Source organism: Dromiciops gliroides, chromosome 5 (assembly GCF_019393635.1).
Source record: "Dromiciops gliroides isolate mDroGli1 chromosome 5, mDroGli1.pri, whole genome shotgun sequence".
NCBI classification, from domain to species: domain Eukaryota; kingdom Metazoa; phylum Chordata; class Mammalia; order Microbiotheria; family Microbiotheriidae; genus Dromiciops; species Dromiciops gliroides.
Genome location: NC_057865.1, coordinates 303,140,446 through 303,161,292, shown reverse-complemented (window position 1 = coordinate 303,161,292; position 20,847 = coordinate 303,140,446). Strand labels below are relative to the sequence as shown.

The following is a 20,847-nucleotide window of genomic DNA, read 5'->3' as shown; positions in this document are numbered from 1 at the left end:
GGATTCAGAGGCAGTTTTAAATCAGTTTGGAGGGGAAATTTGGTAGAGCCTCTGGGGGTTGCTTGCTCACTCAAGCCATCTTGGCAGAGGAAATTTCTGGGTGCTTTTAAAAAATATTAGGTTACTTCATTTTTTAAAATGCTTGAATTTCAAGAATCATGAAGAAGGCCTTCAAAGATTAATCTTTGGAATGGTTTTCGGAACTCCCAGAGGTCCTTTCCAATCCCTGAGCCTCAGTTTCTCTAATCAAGCCCTGGAGCTGCCTTGAACCTAAAACCACTGAAAGCTCAGGTTTACTACATTGTAAGTGATGTCTCAACAGCCTCTCCAACCCTCTCAGCCTCATTCTCAACAATATTCACTACTGGGGCATGAACTCTAAGCCTTGAATTTTTAAACAACCTTACCCTAGACCCTGGAGGTCCCAAGATCTCAGATTCCCCTCCAGGATCATTAGGTGTTTGGAGGCTTCTCTAAAAATCAGCTTTTCTTTAATTCCTTAAAGAAATATTCAAATAGACTTCAGTGACATGCTGGCAGTCAGATGGTTAAACTGTTGATTAGTCATAGCAGATCATCTTACAGGCTGGGTAGAGGCCTAACCCTTTGTGTCAGCTATGGAGTCTGGGGTTTCCAGGATTATTTTTTAAAATATCATACCAAGGTATGGATTAATAGAAAATATCAATTCAGACAGTGGGACTGATTTCACCTCGAGAGTATTCTAAGGAATGAGGAAGGCAGTAGAAATAAATAGGAATTTTCACAGTCCTTGGTCTCCACCTTCTTCAGGAAAGGTGGAAAGGATGAATCAAACGTTAAAGAGGAGCCCCACAAAATTAATACTAGAAACCAAGTGTCCATGGACCAGATGTTTGCCCATAGCTTTAATTAGGATAAGGACAAGCCTGAGAAAAGATATTGGGAGGGGGGGAGGCATCTAGGTGGTGAAGTGGGTAAACCATGGGCCCTGGATTCAGGAGGACCTGAGGTCAAATCTAGCCTCAGATAGTTGACTAGCTGTGTAACGCTGGACAAGTCACTGAACCCTTATTGTCCCACAAAAAAAATTTTTTTAAGAATGAAAGAGGGGGCAGCTAGATTGCGCAGTGGTAAAGCAGGGGCCCTGGATTCAGTAGTACCTGAGTTCAAATCTGGCCTCAGACACTCGATATTTGCTAGCTGTGTGACCCTGGGCAAGTCACTTAACCCTCATTTCCCTGGGGAAAAAAAAAGAATGAAAGAAAGAAAATATATTGGGACATCACTTTATGAGATGTTGTTTGGACTACCCTCTCTCGGCAGGGAAAAAGATCTCTCAACTTTTGATAAGATAGGTAGATATATAGAGATATATACCACCTAGCTGAACTGAAGGGTATATTGTTAAATAATTATATACTGGTACTACCCTCTTCGCTGTCCCAATTTAGGATTAAGGGTCTTTTCCTTCAGACCCCTCCTCTGGATTTCAAGGTCCCCAAAAGCCAACCAGCTGACGGGGTCCTCAACAGATCCTGGACTCTCCATCTCATCTGGCTCATCATGAATGGTGCCCCTTCCCCTGAGGATGGCGCTGCCCCTTCTCCTCACCCTCTCCCATCACCACCACCTTCCCCAGGTTGGCAGGAGTTCTGTGAATCCCAGGCTCGGGAAGCAGCCCTGGACTATGCCCGACGCTTCTGCCTCTACTGGGCTTCCCATCTCCAGTACTCTGGGGATGAGGCAGCCTTCTCCCGACGTTTTGCTCTGCTCTTCTTGCAGCACTTTGAAGGGGAGGTGGCCCGGGCCTCGGGTTCCCTTTTATCATCTGGTCGGATGCGCCTTAGTCTTGGTGAGGAAACCCCATCAAGTGGTCCTTCCCTGCAGAGCTGTGGGAACAGTGAGCCTCTGACTGTGTGGGGTCGTTCTCGATCCTCTGAAGACCTGGCTGGCCCTCTCCCTTCCTCGATGGCTTCAAACTCTTCAAAGCCTCAGGTGAAGAAACGCTTCTCCCTGCACTCATTTGGCCGCTCAGTCCGAGGGATCTTCCAGTGGCGGGGAGCGGGTGACTCCCCCTCTGCAGTGGGACCTTTGGACACCTCTGCCTCAGGGCCATCTGACCTGGGTGGGGGTGGTAGCGCCAGTGAGGGGCCAACTAGGCGTGGGGCATCCCCTGGGGAAAGCTTTGAGATGCAGACACTAAGGACGGCAGGAGGACCCTTAAAGGATGGGGCAGGGACAGAGCACAGACAGGAGCTGCCCTTGGCACCTAGGGAGAGCCACGTGGACCTGCCTCAGGGGGCCTGTGGGGGCCTCTCAGACCATCCCTCAGCTTCTGTCTCCCCCAGCTCTGCCTTCACTGCTGCCTCCCATTATGACTTAATAGCACTGATACGATCCAAAGCACCTCACCGATTCCCTATTAAAAAGTGGCCCAGAGAGGGGAAACGTTACCCCCCACTAGCTCCTTCCGCTCCAGACACCCAAAGTTCCTTGCTGTCTCAGGGGGAGTCAGATGGAGGTGATAGGGACGACCTCCTTTCAGAGTACCCTTGGTTCCATGGGAACCTCCCTAAACTCAAAGCTGCCCTGCTTGTGCGTGAAGGGGGTGCTGCCAGCCATGGTGTCTACCTAGTACATAAAAGCGACAATAGGATAGGGCAGTATGTTCTCACGTTCAACTTCGAGGGCAGGGTCAAGCATAGTCTTCTTACCGTAAATGCGGATGGTCAGTGCTGGGTGATGCAACACTTGTTCCCAACAGTCTGTGACATGCTAGCATATTTCAGTGTCAACCCTTTTCCAGTGAAGTACGAGCCTTTCAACCAGGTTACACTCACCCGCTATATTGAGCCACCCTGGTGGCCAAAAGGCAGGGAACCGGCAGAGGGAGTGCCCAGGAGGATGGGGTCCACTCCACAGCCACCGATAACCTGTACTGCTTCCTATACCAAGGAATACAACCACATGTCCAAGTTTCCCTTTGTCTCTGGCCCTGGGCCAGGACCCAGGATGGTCCCTCCCCAGAGAGGTACAGTTGCCCCTGATTGTCTAGGGGATGGGCCTGTTGTTAGAAGAAAGATCAGAGCCCAGCCAGAACAAGGCAGAGTTGGAAGTAGAGGACAGTACACACAATGGGATGAGGAGAGTCCAAACTTAAACTACAAAGAGAAGACAAAGACAGTATTTCCTTAGCTCTTTTGTCAGTCTCCTCTGGGTGAGTAACGTGGTTTCCTTTTTGGAAGTTGTTTTAAAAAGAATCACTGTCATCCTATTTCTTTTCTCTTTGTGGAAGAAGTTAGCAACTGAAAAATCTAGGTAGGGCTGTGGGACCGCTCATAAGGATTCATCTTTTGCTGTTGCTGTAACTTCTTGTGCCCGTCACACTTGAACTATAGTTACTGTTTTAAAAAAAAAGATGTACGTACTGTTATACTGTTATACTTTGCACTTTTTTCCTTAATCATTCTATGTTGTGTGCATGCATGTGTTGCTTACATTTCTTTTTTTAAAAAATGTTGCCCACCATTACAAGGCAGTTTTCCTTGCTCTAAAATATTTGTTATAAAGAAAAGAGATTCTTCCTTTCAGAAATATTCAAATAAAAATTTTAAAAAGATATATTCAAATGATATGTATATGATGGTAAAAAGGAAAATAATCTGGAATAAAGATTTTTGTAAAGTTTTTCAGTTAAAATGCCTTCTAAAATTCAGACTTTGATATGTTTAGTGAACTTACAAAGTTCCCTTCCAATGCCTAAGCCTCAGTTTCTTCTAAAACCACTAGAGATTCTTGGATTTTAAAGTCACTGAAAGCCCAGTTAATTTTATTACTTGGACAATGTTCATCCATCTCAGCTTCATGTTTCCAAATAATCACCAGCTGAGCATGTACTCTAAGCCTAGCATGGTCGAAATGACCTTACACTGGACCCTTGAGGTCCCAAGATTTCAGTTTCCCCTCCAGTACCATTTGGTGTTTAGATGCTTTATCAAAAACCTCCTTTTTGTTATTTTTTTTAAAAAGTATTCAAATAGGGTTAGACTTCAGTTAAATGCCAGCAGTAGAATGGTTAAAATCTTGATTAGTCATAAGAGATCCTATCCCTTAGTGTCAGCTACGGCATCTAGGGTTTCTAGGATTATTTTTTTAACTATCATACCCAGGTATGCATTACTAGAAAATATAACGTTAGACATTGGTACTCATTTCACCTCCAGTATTACAAGGAATTGGACCACCCTATGTCCAGAGCAGAAGGAAGCCCAAAGGGGCTCCTCACTTTGGGGTGTCCATGATCTAGCCCCAAGGTGGCACAGAAAGGAGCTGGTCTCTTCTCCAAAACCCTAAATAAGGGGATCTCAAATACCCCGACCCACCCAGGGTTCAAGCTGCCGCAATTTCCCAGGGAGGGGGAGGAAGCTCTCTGCCTTTGCCCCTTCCACACCCCTCCCTTCACCATCCCAGAGCCCTCTGAGGAATTGTGCCTCTCTACCCCTCCTCACTTTTCTCAGCTTGTTCCCAAGCCTCACTAAAGCATGATTGCCACCCCCTTACCCCTGCCCCCATTTCATTATTACGTAAATTAAATATCCATTCGCTTAGTGCTATAAGCAGGAGGCTGAGGGGGAACACTGTGTGCCGGTGTGTAGGTCAAACATTCATTAAGAGAGGTGTACACCTGAGTGACTCTGGTCTTCCAATTTCCCAGAAGCCTCAGTCCTGCCTGCTTGGGTGGGGGGGACCATGGACACTGCTGCTCTCCCCCCTCCAACCCACCCCTCAGGGCTGGCACTCCTCCCAGGCTCTGCCCCCTCCTCTTGAGTCCTAGGGTCCCTTCTACTCTCTGTCCTCCATGGAGCCAGGGAGAAAATGTTGGTCAGAGAAGGTTATGTCTGAGTTCCAGCCTCCTGGGTGAAAGAAAAGGGGCTGGGGGGAGGGGGGGGAGCGGGCGGGAGACGCAGCTAGGTGGCATAGTGGATAAAGCACTGGCCCTGTAGTCAGGAGGGCCTGAGTTCAAATCCAGCCTGAGACACTTGACATTTACTAGCTGTGTGACCCTGGGCAAGTCATTTAAACCTCATTGCCCCGAAAAAAAAAGAAAAGGAGGGAGGGAGGCAAGGAGGGGGGCAAGCTAGGGTAGGTTGCAAGATGTTTTTTGGCCACAGCAGTTTTGGTGATGAAAAAAAGTATCTTCTCCTAACACACACACACACACACACACTTTTTAAATGGATATCTTGGAGGCTTTTTATGACCCTATTGGTGATTTCAAATCAATCACCCTAAGAATTCTCTTCCCCAATATTCACTAGTAGGGCATGTCCTCTAAGCCGGCCACTCTGGAGATCACTTTATAATAACTAGACCCTTGCAGACCCAAGATTTCCAGTTACCTTCCAGTTACGTTAGGTGTTTGGCTCCTTTTTAAAATATTTGCTTTGATTGATTTTTGAAAATGTTTGCATTCTACAAACCCTGCAGGCCCTCCAAGCTTCAGTCTTAGAAATGATTACTGAAAAGTAAAATGATTACTGAATTCACACAGCTGGCTTCAAATGCCTTAGTTTTAAAGAGTTTGGATACTAAGTACACTGAAGGCCTTAGATTTGGTCTTAGACTTTTGTTTGGTAATAAACATTTTTATTTGTACTTTTGGGTTCCAATATTTATCCTTCTTTCCTTCCCTCCCCTCGCCCCTCCCTGAGGTGGCAAGCAATCAGGCATAGGTTATATATGTATGGTTATGTAAAACATGACCATATTTGACACTTTGTACAAGCAGACTTGAGTCAAAGGAAAAAAAATGAAAGAAAGTGGAAAAGAGCATGCTTCAGTCTATTCCATCAATATCAGTTCTTTCTTTGGAGTGGGTAGTATACTTCATCAATAGTCCTTTGGGATTGTCTTGGATCACTGTATTGTTGAGAACAGTCAAGTCATTCACGGTGCTGCATCAAACCTTATTGCTGTCTCTGTGCACAATGTTCTCTTGGTTCTGCTCACTTCACTAGACATCATTTCATACATGACTTTCCAGGCCTTTCTGAAGTCAATCTGCTTGTCATTTCTTATAGCACATCCCCCTCATATGCCACAGTTTGTTTAGCTGTTCCTCAGTGGATGGGAATTCCTTTGATTTCCAATTCTTAGCCACCACAAAAAGAGCAGTTATAACAATTTTTGTACAAATACATCTTTTTCTCTCTTGGCAGATATCTTTGTGATATAAACCTAGCAGTGGTACTGCTGAATCAAAGGGTATGCACAGTTTTGTAGCCATTTGGCTAAATCTGGTTTTTGGGAGTTATTTTCCTCAGGAAATTTTTGTATTTCTTTTTCATGTTTCTCCTGCATTACTTTTATTTCTTTCCCCAGTTTTTCTTCTGCTGCTCTAAGTTGATTTTCAAAATCCCTTTTAAGCTCTTACAGGAATTATTTTTGGACCTGAGACCAATTTACATTTTTCTTTGAAGCTTCACCTCTAGCAATTTTTTTTTTTTACTATTGTCCTCCTCTGTGTTTATGCCTTGATTTTCCCTATCAATAGTCAGGCTTTTTTTGCTCATTTTTGTGCCTTCTTTTGTGACTTGATATTTTTATTCAAGTAGGGCACTATTCCTAAACTGTCCCTGGTTTTTGTGCTGAGGCTCTGGGTCTTTCTAGGTTTTCACTGTACTTCAAGTCTTAGCTGCTTGCTTTTTCTAAGTTGCTAAAGTTAACAAAGTCTTTCTAGTGGCCAGCCCTGGAGGAGTGATCTTGCTGTTGTTCTGCCCCAAGGCTGGGCCCCTGCTGCTGGATTGCTCTGTTAGCAGGGTCTTTCTATTAGCAGGCCCTGGGGGTGGGGGGGAGTAATTTTGTTTCCAGTCTGCCTAATTTTGCTATGGTGATCAATGCTCTGCTAGCAGGCCCTGGAAAGGTCATTTTGTTGTAATATGCTGGGGGGTGGGGTCCCCTGTTGCTAGTTTGCCCTGGAAAAGGTCTCTCTGCTGGACGGTCACAGGGGTGGGAACTTGCGGTTTACCAGTTTTCGGCAGGGCTTCACTACTGGTCAGTAGGCCACCTCCCTGGTGCCTGGTGAGGGTCCCTACACTGCTGCCCAGACTGCTCACCTGCCTAGGGAGCTGCTGGTTTGCAGGGGGGTGGAGCCTTGCAGGTGAATTGCCCAGGCTAAAAGCCCTGCCTCAGGCCCCCTGCTGTGAGGCCAGAAGCTGCTGCTGCTGCTGCTGTTCCTATTCCTACTCCTGGACCTCACCTCCCTCCCTCCCAGGTAAGACAGACCTTTCCTGCCCAACTGGTGGGCTGCTTCCCTACCCCTGGAGGGATTCAGAGGCAGTTTTAAGTCACTTTGGAGGGGAAATTTGGGAGAACCTCTGGGGGTTACTTCCTCACTTCCTCATTTTTGGCCATTTTGGCACTGGAAGTTTCTCCGTTTTTTGTTTGTTTGTTGGGGGAGGGGTGTCATGTTTTTTAATTAGTTTTCTTAATTTTTTTAAATGGTGGAATTTAAAGCCACAGTTACCCTAAATAAGCACTGGAGCTGCTTGCATCTAAAGCCACGGGAGGCCCAGTCAATTTTACTACTGGGACTCTGTTACTGATGTATGGGACAATTGCCTCAGTTTACCCAAATAATTCGAGGAGACCACCAAGTCAAGCAGAGGGGACAAGGGGGAAGAAGGGAGAGATGATATCAGGAGCTGGTCCCAGGAGCTAGGGCTTGGGAATGCAAGCAGGGAGAGGTAGCATCAGGGTGGGTCTGCACTAACAGGAGACAGCTCTCCTGCTTGGCCACAGAACAAGGGGGAGGGCTGTGTGTTTTAGCAACAGGATGGAATATGGACAGATTGGTCTAACCATAAAAGGGACTGGGGGTTGGGAACTTTCCAGACCCCAGCCTCAGAGTCAGAACTGACTCAATCCCCCTTCCTCTTTTTTTTTTTTTTTTTAGTGAGGCAATTGGGGTTAAGTGACTTGCCCAGGGTCACACAGCTAGTAAGTGTTAAGTGTCTGAGGTCAGATTTGAACTCAGGTCGTCCTGAATCCAGGGCCGGTGCTCTATCCACTGCACCACCTAGCTGCCCTTCCCTTGCTCTTTTACTCAGAGAGCACACACTGTACTTGAGTCACTGGCTTGCTTCCTTTTCCCAATGATTGGCAGCCTGCTGGTTTAAGTCCAGATCATCACTGGTCTCTCCTTTCTGAAGTTTCAGGATCGGGGTCTTTTCTCCTTTCTCTGTGAACCGTTGGGTCAGTGTCAGCTGCATCAGTTGGATTGTACATTGTGCCGAGTCTATAAAGCAAGGGACTGAACAGGAAGTATGAGAAGGACCCTAAAATTCACTATTACCATGGAGCTCACCCTAGACTAGGGACCAGTAAACAAAGAGTCTAACCAACTTATCCAAGCCCTTGTATCCACTCCTGAATTTCTAGCCACTTCCTCAGATAGGGCCATGGGCCCTTTCAATGCTTGGGTAATGGACCCAACTGGGGCTCTATTATTAGGGATAAATATACAACGGTCACCACATAACATCACACAGACTCCTCCTGGCTCTGCTGGGAGCATGTCTAACACCTTTCTGTTTTCCCAGGCCACCCAGCTGATAGCATCCAGTTGTTGGGACATGCCTCTCATGGCATCTCTTGTATAATTTATAAACCTCTGTTGGTTGTAATAAATGTAATTTAGCCAAGCCACATTTTTATTTATAGTCACCCACCAGAACAGGGATTCAAGTCAGATTTTTGACCTCAAGTAAGTCCTTTTTCTTTACCATCCTCCCTCTCATGTTCGCATCAAGTGTCTGAGGGCAGATTTGAACTCAGGTCTTCCTGAAATCAGGGCGAGTACTTTATCCACTGTGCCACCTAGCTGCTGCCAGGAAGGATATATTTTTACAGATTTCTACACTGTTCTTATCCTCTTCTCTGTCCCAATTTAGGGTTAAGGGTCTTCTTCCTCAGACCCCTCAACAGATCCTGGACTCTCCATCTCATCTGGCTCATCATGAATGGTGCCCCTTCCCCTGAGGATGGCGCTGCCCCTTCTCCTCACCCTCTCCCATCACCACCACCTTCCCCAGGTTGGGAGGAGTTCTGTGAATCCCAGGCTCGGGAAGCAGCCCTGGACTGTGCACAACGCTTCCACCTCTACTGGGCTTCCCATCTCCAGTACTCTGGGGATGAGGCAGCCTTCTCCCGATGTTTTGCTCTGCTCTTCTTGCAGCACTTTGAGGAGGAGGTAGCCCGGGCCTCGGGTTCCCTTTTATCATCTGGTCGGATGCGCCTTAGTCTTGGTGAGGAAACCCCATCAAGTGGTCCTTCCCTGCAGAGCTGTGGGAACAGTGAGCCTCTGACTGTGTGGGGTCGTTCTCGATCCTCTGAAGACCTGGCTGGCCCTCTCCCTTCCTCGATGACTTCAAACTCGTCAAAGCCTCAGGTGAAAAAACGCTTCTCCCTCCACTCATTTGGCTGCTCAGTCCGAGGGATCTTCCAGTGGCGGGGAGCGGGTGAACCCCCCTCTGCAGTGGGACCTTTGGACACCTCTGCCTCAGGGCCACCTGGCCTGGGTGGGGGTGGTAGCGCCAGTGAGGGGCCAACTAAGTGTGGGGCATCCCCTGGGGAAAGCTTTGAGATGGTGATAATAAGTAGGGGAGGGGGACCCTTGGAGAGCTCGGCCTCTGGGCCACCTGTCCTGGGTGAAAACAGCAACTCCCACTCCTCTGATGGGGGTGATAGCATCAGTGAGGGGTCAACTAGCCATGGGGCATCCCCTGGGGAAAGCTTTGAGATGGAGACACGAAGTAGGGCAGGAGGACCCTTAAAGGATGGGGCAGGGACAATGCACAGACAGGAGCTGCCCTTGGGACCTAGGGAGAGCAATGAGGACCTGCCTCAGGGGGCCTGTGGGGGCCTCTCAGACCATCCCTCAGCTTCTGTCTCCCCCAGCTCTGCCTCCGATTATGTCTCAACAGAACTGATACCCCCTGAGGTGTCTCCCCGATTCCCCATTAAAATGGGGCCCCCAGCGGGGAAAACAAATCCCCGTCCAGCCCCTTATGCTCCAGACACCACAGGTTCGTGGTTCTTCTGTCAGGGACAGTCACATGGAGGTCATAGGGATGACCTCCTTTCAGAGTACCCTTGGTTCCATGGGGACCTCCCTCGACTCCAAGCTGCCCAGCTAGTGCTGACAGAGGGTGTTGGCAATCACGGTGTCTACCTGGTACGTAAAAGCCAGACGAGTCTGGGAGATTATGTCCTTACGTTAAACTTCCAGGGCAGGGCCAAGCACCTTCTTATGTCCCTGAATGAGTCTGGTCAGTGCCGGGTGCTATACTTCTTGTTCCAGACACTCTTTAATGTGCTGGCGCATTTCAGTGTCTACCCTATTCCCCTGAAGTCTGAATCCTTCAACTATGTTACCCTCACCAGCTATGTTGAGGCTCCCCGGAGGCTAAAAGGAATGGAATGGGTAGAGGGAGTGCCCAGGAGGATGGGGTTCAATCCAGAGCCATCAATAACCAGTACTCCTTCCTATAAGGAGCAATACGCCCACATATCCAGGTCCCGCTTTCTCTCTGGCCCTGGGTCAAGACCCGGGATGGACCCTCCCCAGAGAGGTACAACTGCTCCCCTTGCCCCTGATTATCTAGGAGGTGGGCCTGTTGTTAGAAGAAAGATCAGAGCCCAGCCAGAACAAGGCAGAGTTAGAAGTAGAGGACAGTACAGAAATTGGGATGAGCAGAGTCCTAACCTAAACTACACAGAGGAGACAAAGACAATATTTCCTTAGCTCTTTTGTCAGTCTCCTCTAGGTGAGTAATGTGGTTTCCTTTTTGGAAGTTGGTGTGAAAGGGAAGGAAGCACTGTCATCCTATTTCTTTCCTCTTTGTGGAAGAAGTTAGCAACTGAAAATTCTAGGTAGGGCTGTGGGACCGCTCTTGATGGTTCATCTATTGCTGTTGCTGTAACTTATTGTGCCTGTCACACTTTAGCCATAGTTACTGTTTCAAAAAAAAGTGAATGTTCTGTTATACTGTTATACTTTGCACTTTTTTCCTTGATCATTCTATGTTGTGTGCATGCGTGTTTTGCTTACATTTCTTTTTAATAAAATGTTGCCCACCACTTCAAAATAGTTTTCCTTGCTCTAAAATATATTATAAAGAAAAGAGATTCTTCTATTCATAAATATTTAAGCTGTTAGGCTGAATTTTAATAGAGACATGGGCAAGCTCAGAAATACCAAAGGAATCCTTTAGGATAATGTAGGAACCAAAACACATGTTGTACAAGGACCACTTGAAAAAATAAAATTAAAAGTTTAGTTTTGGTAAGGAAGTTATAAGTATGAAGCAAAATAAAATTCGGTTATTCAAAAAACTTTCACATCAAAGAAGGAATAGCTCTATTCTGTGGACCTTCAGAGGATAGAACTAGACCGATTGGGCTGTTTTGGGTTCAAGGCAACTAAGAATTTTATAATTGTTAGATCTCTTACAATAAGATAAACTAACTGTGACATAGCAAATTCTACTCTAGTAAAACAGAGGAAGGACGATTAATTATTAGGGGTATTGCAGAAAGAAGCTATGAAAGACAATCAACAAGATAACCTCTAAATTTTCTTTCCACTCCTCTGTTAGCATTCTATTTTGATTTCACAGGCTTTGTAGGGAAAGTTCTCCAGGCATCTTTATTTCATCATTTACAACAAAACAAAGCAAGGATCAACAGGCTAATGGTTTTTCAATATATCCTAATATGTATGATTTATACCACATAAACAGCTTCTGGCATTTTCTCTGTATTCATATGCCTCGGAGTTGCCTTTGGATTTAATAGCACGAGAACATAAAAGAAAAGAGGAAAGACAGCCCCAGAATAGAGCTTTATTACTGTTGTGGGGCCATATTTTAGAAAGGACATTGGAAAATGGGAATGTGCCTCAATGAGAATGACCAGAATGTGGAGGGTACTGGAAACAGCAAAACAGAGGTGGATTGAAGGAACTAGCAATGTTTAGCCTGATAAGAGCAACATGATGAAAATTTTCAACTGTGTGAAGGTTTGTCATATGACAAATCATAACAGTCAGGTATAAAGGAATGATATAATAAATTGTTGACCTCAGAGTCAAACAGATCTGAACTTGAGGTATCTCTTGTGATTCGATTCTCCAAACAGTTCTTTGAGATTTGCAAAATATTTTAAAATCCATATAAACCCAGACGACAAAGATGGTGCCACTGCCACGAACGACGTCAACATGCCAACACATGCTAACATGCCTACACACTAAGACCCCTATACATCTCAACATGCCTACACATGCCGACATGTGTCAACACAGTAATATGTCTACACATGCCTATATACACCAGTATGCCAGTGCATGCACCTTTACATGCCAACATGCCTCAACAAATGCTAACATGCTTATACACCTTTATACATTCCAACACAGCCAACACACCTACACACCCCAACATCATTTTATGACCTGCTAGTACCTCTGTCTACCAGTTGGTCTTCACTTTGTCTATAAGAATTTGACTACTGTTTTGCATTCTAAGTCATCATTTATTCACTGCTTATGAATAGTACCTAGCATTTACATATAATTTTAAGTTTTTAAATGCTTTGCATATGTTAAATTTTTTTCACAAGAATATGTGTCATTTCAGACTTTATGGGGTGTCCTACCTATGTCCCAAGTTTTAGGGAATTTAGCTGGGGTTTCTGATATATTGTTACTTAGAAATTAGAGGCTATAGCACCAGTTTGGGGCATTGAGCATTTATTAGAACATATTAAATAGTAGTAAAGAGGTAGCACATGGCTCAGAAAGGTCAGAAAGGAGCAATAGCTCAGCGTGGCCACCTCCTCTGAATTCCAGGCCAAGGGAGAGAGCCCCAGCCTGTCTGAGAGGAAGCTTCCTGCGGGTTCAGAGTTGAGGCAGCCCTTCCACACTGCTCCAAGCTCATTGGCAGCATCATTCAAATCTATTGGTTGACTGGACTTGAGGGTGGTCCGTGAGCAGTACGTGCTGAAGTCAGGATACCGAGGACAAGCCCTCTGAAGGGAAGGCTTTCAGGTAGATGTGGTGTCAATCTCTAATTGTCTCTATTCACAGTCCAAGGTCCAACTACATTTCCTCTGAAATTCTCCTGACTCTGCGCTGGCCTTAAGAAAGGCCAGGCATGGGGCAGCTGGGTGGCACAGTGGATAGAGCACCGGCCCTGGAGTCAGGAGTATCTGAGTTCAAATCTGGCCTCAGACACTTAACATGTACTAGCTGTGTGACCCTGGGCAAGTCACTTAACCCCAATTGCCTCACCAAAAAAAAAAATCCAATAGTATTGCATCCAGGGTCTGCTTTACTCATTAAGACTGACTTAGAGGCTCCAGTATATAATAAGCAATCATAATTTGTGTCCCCAACTTTGAAAGTCACAGGGAGTTTGTTACTCTGGGGAGGAGAATGGATTGGTATAAGAGAGTTAATATATTCAGGGTCTGGAAACATGAAACTTTCCATGTCTATTGTCCATTCCTCCCCTGTACATCATTTCTGTGTCTCTCTCTGAGGGATTCTAAAGTTACCCTGATTCTGATTCTGTCCTTCTGTACCTCCCTGATAGGGTTGGTTGTTTCCTCTTTGGTAAAAGTTTCCATAATTATTCCTATTTCCCCTGAAAAAAATCTTTAAGACTCTCAGTCATTGCCTGCCTAAGTTCCTGCTTTCTAATTCTACATTATCTCAACAAGTGTCCTTGTTTTTCACAGTATTGACACGCTTTAGGGGCATTGTACTGACTTTTAAATGCCTTGACCTGAAAGCACTGGTGCCAGGATGCTTCTGCAGATATATTTTGCAGCATCCTACATGGGAGGCAGTTTCTGCTGACCTGATTTCAAAGACTGGTCAAAATCTTTCTGAACTCAGGTCATTTCTAGCAAAGAGAGCATACCTCTGAGCACATGGCCTAGTGGGCAATATTGGCTACAATCTTTTCTCTTTCCAGAGTTTTATGAGGAAATGCCATGCGACAATATTAGTAATGGAGAGAAGAAAAATTACAATCACTAGAGCTCAAATTTAGTCAAAACATTCCCATGAATATTAACCATGGTACAAACAGAAGCAATGCATCCAAAATTAGAAGGGAGGCAGAAAGCTGGAAAACCATTTTTGTGGCCAGTACTTCTGATAAAGGCCTCATCTCTAAAATAGATAGGGAATTCAATCAAATTCATAAGAATCCAAGTCATTCCCCAATTGAGAAATGGTCAAGGGATATGAACAGGCAGTTTTCTGATGAAGAAACCAAAGCTATCTATTCCCATATGAAAAAATGCTCTAAATCTCTAATGATTAGAGAGATTCAAATTAAAACAACTCTGAGGTACCACCTGACACCTATCAGATTGGCTAAAATGACAAAAAAGGAAAATAATCAATGTTGGAGAAGGTGTGGGAAAATTGGAACACTAATGCATTGTTGGTGGAGCTGTGAACTGATCCAACCATTCTGGACAGCAATTTGGAATTATGCCCAAAGGGCGATAAAGCTGTGCATACCCTTTGACCCAGCAATACCACTTTTGGGTCTTTTTCCCAAAGAAATCTTGGAAAGGGGAAAGGGGAAAGGGACCCACATGTACAAAAATATCGATAACTGCTCTTTATGTGGTGGCAAGGAAGTGGAAGTTGAGGGGATGCCCATCAACTGGGGAATGGCTGGACAAGTTGTGGTATATGAATACAATGGAATACTATTGTGCTGTAAGAAATGATGAGCAGGAGGAGTTCAGAGAAACCTGGAGGATCTTGCGTGGGCTGATGATGAGTGAGATGAGCAGAACAAGAAGAACATTGTACACAGTATCATCAACACTGAGTGTTGATCTACTGTGATGGACTATATTCTTCTCACCAATGCGATGGTGCAGAAGAGTTCCAGGGAACTCATGATAGAAGAGGATCTCTAAATCCAGGGGGGAAAAAAAAAGAACTGTGGAGTATGCTGAATGAACCATACTATTTCTTTTGTTTTTGGTGTTGTTGTTTTTTCTATTTTGAGGTTTTTCATCATTGCTCTGATTTTTCTCTTATAACATGACTAAAGCAGAAATAGGATTAATGTTATTATGTGTGTATATATATATATATATATATAACCTATATCAGATTACCTGCTGTCTAGGGGAGGGGGGAGGGAGGGGAGGGTGGGAGAAAAATCTGAAATTGGAAAGCTTATATAAACAAAAGTTGAGAACTATCTTTACATGTAATGGGAAAAAATAAAATACTTTATTAATTAATATATATATATATATATAAACCATGGGCTCAGTGGGACTACATCCTGGAAGTAGTGTCCCATTTTAAGATTGAGCAGACAGAGGAAGGTGAAGACCATAGAAAGTTTCTTTAGTGACAAGGAAGATCGAGGTGTACCCTCAGAAGAGGATAGCAACATCAGGGCTCCTACATCCAAAGCTTCCAAGAAAAATATAAATTGGTCTCAGGCCATAGAAGCACTCAAAAAGGACTTTGAAGATAAGGAGAGGTAGAGAGAAAAGTAAGAAAGGCAGAGGAAAAATAAAAAGAGAAGTGAGAGTCATGAAAGAGAGTCATGAATAATAAGTCAATAGCTTGAAAAGCCAAATTGGCCAAATGGAAAAGAAGGTATAATATATAATACATTCATCCATTCATTCATTTATTTTTTATCTTTTTTGTGGGGTGGTTGGAGTTGGGTGACATGTGTGAGGGTGTGCAGTGTCTTGTGTCTGAGGCTGGATTTGAGCTTTGTCACCTAGCTGCTAGTAAAATTGAGGGGTGAGAGGACTGCATTGGGGGAAGAGAAGGGGAAAGAAACAGGAAAGGGCTTAGGGAGTGGGGGGGAGAGATGGGGAGGAAGAGGGCAGTGAAAGAATCTCACACTCCTCAGCATTGGCTCAAAGACCTTAATCTCATCAAAGTGGGCTCAAGAAGGTATTAACATACACACTCAATTAGGTGGATTAATCTATCTATCCCTGCAGTAAAGTAGTAGGGGAAGGAGATGGGGTTGGGGTGGTGAAAGAAGGGAGGGTGGATTGGGGTCAAGGCAGTCAGAAGGAAATCCCTTTTGAGGAGGGATTGAGTGAAAGAAGATCGATAATAGAGTAAATATCATGGGGAAGGGAATAGGATGGAGGGAAACAGTTAACACTAGTAACTGGGAAAAAAGAGAAAAGGAAACAAAATGTACAAAAATATTCATGGCAACTCTTTGTGGTGGCTAGAATTGGAGATCCACCTCCAGAGAAAAAACTGATATTGAATGAACACAGACTGAAGCATGCTACTTTGCATTTTCTTTTTTTTTTTAACTTGAGTCTTTTTATATAAAATGACTGCAGGTACCCAAAGGCCCCACCTAAGATTAATTTAGAACTGATTAAATTAAGTGAGACTGAGTGATAGACTTTGCTGATTAACCTACTTAATTAAAGCCACACCTGGCTGACTCCCAGGAGGGAGTATTCTCAGAGGCTGTGAACTATGACATCAACACAAGACCACCCTCAAGTCCAGTGAACCAATGGATTTGGATGACACTAACCAATCAGCTTGTGTAAGGACTGCATCCTTTACCATGTACTGTGTACAGTGTATTCTTTGCCATGTACTGCATACTATGTACCATGTACCATGTATCATTTCCCATGTGCTGTGTATTATGTACTGTGTACAGTGTAGGTGGCACTAGCATCAGGAAGACTTATCTTCCTGAGTTCAAATCCAGCCTCAGATATTTACTAGCTGTGTGACCCTGGGTGACACAGCAGTGTGACTCATTGAACCCAGTTTCCTCATTTGTAAAATGATCTGGAGAAGGAAATGTCAAACAACAAGAACAACTATATTATACCATGTACCATGCACAGTGTACCGTGTACTGTGTGCCATGTACTGTTTACCATGTATCATGTAATATTTACTGTGTATCATGTACCATGTATCATATACTGTATACCATGTAATGTGTAAGGTGTATCATGTACTGTGTACCGTGTAACATGTATCGTGTACTTTGTACCATGTACTATGTATCGTGGAACGTGTGTCATGGAATGCGTACCATGTATCGTGTATTGTGTACTATGTCCTGTGTACCATGTACCATGTACTGTGAACCATGTACCATGTATCAAGTACTATGTACCGTGTATTGTGTACTGTGTACCATGTATCGTGTACCATGTACTGTGTATCATGTACTGCGTACTGTGCATCGTGTACATGTACCGTGTACCTTGTATCATGTACTGTGTATTGTGTACCGTGTGCTGTGTACTGTGTATCATGCACCCTTCCCTTCCCTGCCTGCCAAAGGAGGAAGGGGTTAGGAATCTGGAGCATGAATTCATTCCCCCCAGGGGCTCTGTTTGCTTCCTGTTCTCTCGTGTGTCCCTATGCTCTTCCTTGAGGCCAGGCTAGGCGTTGTCACTTTTGGTCGAAGTCACAGGGAGGAAGAGCCCCTTGCAGTGGACAGACAGGAAGAGGGTTGAGTGTGGGGATGTGACCTCCAATACCTGGTGGCTGGGAGGCTAAGGTCTGCGCACCAGGTCCACGCGCTCACCCCGGCCCGAGCCTCGGCCTCTGGCTCTGCAGCTGCCCCTGCGCTTGCCCCTGCACCTGCTTCTGCCCCATGGTCTGGTCCAGTCGAGATCTCGGCCCCGCCTCCGCCCCCGTCCCGCCTCCGGCCTCTGGCTCTACACTTGCCCCTGCCCACGTCCATGCCTCCGCCTCCGCCGCTGCAGCTGTGGGGACCCGGGCCATTGGCCGGGCCCCTGCCTCTGCCCGTGCCCCTGGTTCTGATCAGGTCCCGATCCCGGTCCCGCCTCCGCCTCCGCCTCTGCCCCCGCCCCCGCCTTCGCCTCTGTCTCTGCCCCCTGCCTTTGAACGTGGCCATGCCGGTGCTCCAACCCCGGTCCGGGTTGGATTCTGGGTCCGGGTCCCGGTCCCGATCCAGATCCCGAACCCGGTCCCGCCTCCGCCCCTGGCTATGGCTCTGCGCCTGAGCCTGCCCCTGCACCTGCCCATGCCCCTGCTGCTGCCACTGCCACTGCCGCTGTCCTTGCCCAGGCCGGGACCTGGGGCCGTGCTCCAACCGCGGTCCGGGTCCGGGTCCCGGTCCCGCCCCCGCCGTGCCCCCTCCCCCCGGCATTGGATCTGGATCTGGATCTGGATCTGGCTCTGGCTCTGGCTCTGCAGGTGCCGGGGCGGGGCCTCTGGGCCTAGATCTCCGTGTTCCATCTAGTACAATTTGGTTGGTATAAGAGTTAAATTTTATACTACATGAAAAAATCTTGGGTTCTATGGCCACTGAAGGCAGAGACATATTGGAATTGTTACCAGCTTTTAGAATTCACAATGGACGGGTTTTGTTTTTGGTTTTTTTTTAGTGAGGCAATTGGGGTTAAGTGACTTGCCCAGGGTCACACAGCTAGTAAGTGTTAAGTGTCTGAGGCCGGATTTGAACTCAGGTACTCCTGACTTCAGGGCCGGTGCTCTATCCACTGCGCCACCTAGCTGCCCCCACAATGGACTTTTAAAAATTGAATCCTCAGTTTTCCCAAACACACAATGATGTTTCCAGTATATGGCCAAGGAAAACTCAGTGAATTCATTATTTCTTTCATTCCTCTCCTGTCACATGGATGTTTTGATTTCCCTCAACCTCAGTTTCCCTGAGATACCCTAAGTGGGGCTCTTTCCTGGGGACTCAGGCAGGACTCAGGTCTGCGATTTTGTGGCCCCTGAAGGACCTGTCAGATTCTGTGTTAGCCAGCTTGGAGCATTCAGTGAGGTCCCTAACAATCTGTAATCCTAAGCTTCCCTGAAGAAGCAATGAACATGTTTATAATGCATAGCCAATGGAGGCACAATCATTTTGAAAACTAGGATGCTCAGAGTCCTGTCAAATGGATTTTTTTCATTTCTCTCAGGTTCAGTTTCCCTCATATTCACTAAAGGGGACATAAGCTTATACAGCTTTGGATATTTTCACAATAGGGACTCAGGTGGCTTAGATCTGAGTGTTCCATCTAGTCCAATTAGGTTAATATCTGATTTAAATTTTATGCTACATGTAAAAGTCTTGGGTTCTATGGGCACTGAATTAATTGAGATATTGGAAATATTACCTACTTTGAGAATTCACAATGGACCTTTAAATCTCTAATCCTCAGTTTCCCTAAACGTGCAAGGAAATGCTTCCAATATATAGCCAAAGAAAACTCAGTGAATTCATTACTTGTTGCCTTGTTCTCCTGTCACATGGATGTTTTCATTTCGCTCAACCTCACTTTCCCTCAGATACACTAAGAGGGGCTAGATTCTCATTCTCGACACTTTGATATTTTCACACTAGGCACTATTATTTCCTCAGTCTCATTTTTTCCTGAACTTCAATTTGATTTTTGATGATTTGAATTTTGGTTGATTCCTTAAAGGTCTTTGATTCTGTGGCCCCTGAAGGACCTGTCAGATTCTATGTTAGCCAGTGTTGAGCATTCAATGAAGTCCCTACCAATTTGTAATCCTAAGGTTCCCTGAAGAATCAGTTACCATATTTATAATACATAGCCAATGAAGGCACAGTCATTTCAAAACTATGAGGCTCACTATCCTGTCAAATGGATTTTTACATTTCTCTCAGGTTCAGTTTCGCTCATATTCACTAAAGGGGACATAAGCATAGATATCTTTTGATATTTTCACAATAGGGACTCGGGTGGCTTAGATCTCAGTGTTCCATCTAGTCCAATTAGGTTAATATCTGATTTAAATTTTATGCTACATGTAAAAATCTTGGGTTCCATGGGCACTGAAATCACTGAGATATTGGAAATGTTACCTGCTTTGACAATTCACAATGCACCTTTAAATCTCTAACCCTCAGTTTCCCTAAATGTGCAAGGAAATGTTTCCAATATATGGTGTGTAATTTAAGATTCTAAATGTGGATTCTAATCTGTTCCCCCAGTTTTGGGGGACACTGACTAAAATCACTGATAAAACGAGTTTAGGTTAAGGGTTTATTGAAAAATAGAAAGAAAAAGATTGAAAACAGAATTCCAACAGCCTGGCATTCCTATCTTTCCTCAAATTTCCTGTGAAGTCCTCTGCCACCACCACCACCATCAAGTCAGGAACCCAAAAAGAGCAGGAGCTCTCCGCGAAGGCCCTCTTTCCTCCTTCCTGTCTCCTCCCAGAAAATAGGAGGCTCCTCAAGTTGATTGGCTGGTAGCCTTGATAGCCAGCACCCACGAGCAAATGTCACTTCCTGACGCCAAGGAAAAGCCACATGGCCTTGCCCTCTGAGGCATTTTCCTCATGGCGGAGCTTTCCCACAATAAGTCTCCAGTAGGTGGCATCATTCCAATCATTACAATGGCCAAGGAAAACTCAGGGAATTCATTATGTGTTGCCCTGTTCTGTCACAAGGATGCTTTGATTTCCCTCAACCTCAGTTTCCCTGGGATACCCTAAGTGGGGCTAGACTCTCATCCCAGACACCTTTGATATTTTCACACTAGCCACTACTCTTTCCTCAGTCTCATTTTTACATGAACTTCAATTTGATTTTTCATGATTTAAATTCTTTTATTCTTTAAAGGTCTGCAATTCTGTGGCCCCTGAAGGACCTGTCAGATTCTGTGTTAGCCAGCTTTGAGGATTCAATGAAGTCCCTACCAATTTGTAATCCTAAGGTTCCCTGAAGAATCAATGACGATGTTTATAATACATAGCCAATGAAGGCACAGGCATTTCAAAACTATGAGGTTCACTAT

At 45.2% G+C, this 20,847-nt stretch overlaps 2 protein-coding genes across 2 annotated transcripts; both read left to right on the top strand.

Moving 5' to 3' along the window:
- Positions 1 to 1,521: 1,521 nt before the first annotated feature.
- On the top strand, positions 1,522 to 4,288 carry LOC122729083 (SH2B adapter protein 1-like). The gene is made up of 2 exons (XM_043967743.1): positions 1,522 to 3,013; positions 4,206 to 4,288. The coding sequence occupies exons 1-2, from the start codon at positions 1,546 to 1,548 to the stop codon at positions 4,286 to 4,288; spliced, it is 1,551 nt and encodes a 516-aa protein (XP_043823678.1). The 5' UTR covers positions 1,522 to 1,545.
- A 4,692-nt stretch (positions 4,289 to 8,980) lies between these two features.
- On the top strand, positions 8,981 to 10,751 carry LOC122729082 (SH2B adapter protein 1-like). The gene is made up of 2 exons (XM_043967741.1): positions 8,981 to 10,465; positions 10,647 to 10,751. The coding sequence occupies exons 1-2, from the start codon at positions 8,999 to 9,001 to the stop codon at positions 10,749 to 10,751; spliced, it is 1,572 nt and encodes a 523-aa protein (XP_043823676.1). The 5' UTR covers positions 8,981 to 8,998.
- Positions 10,752 to 20,847: the final 10,096 nt, after the last annotated feature.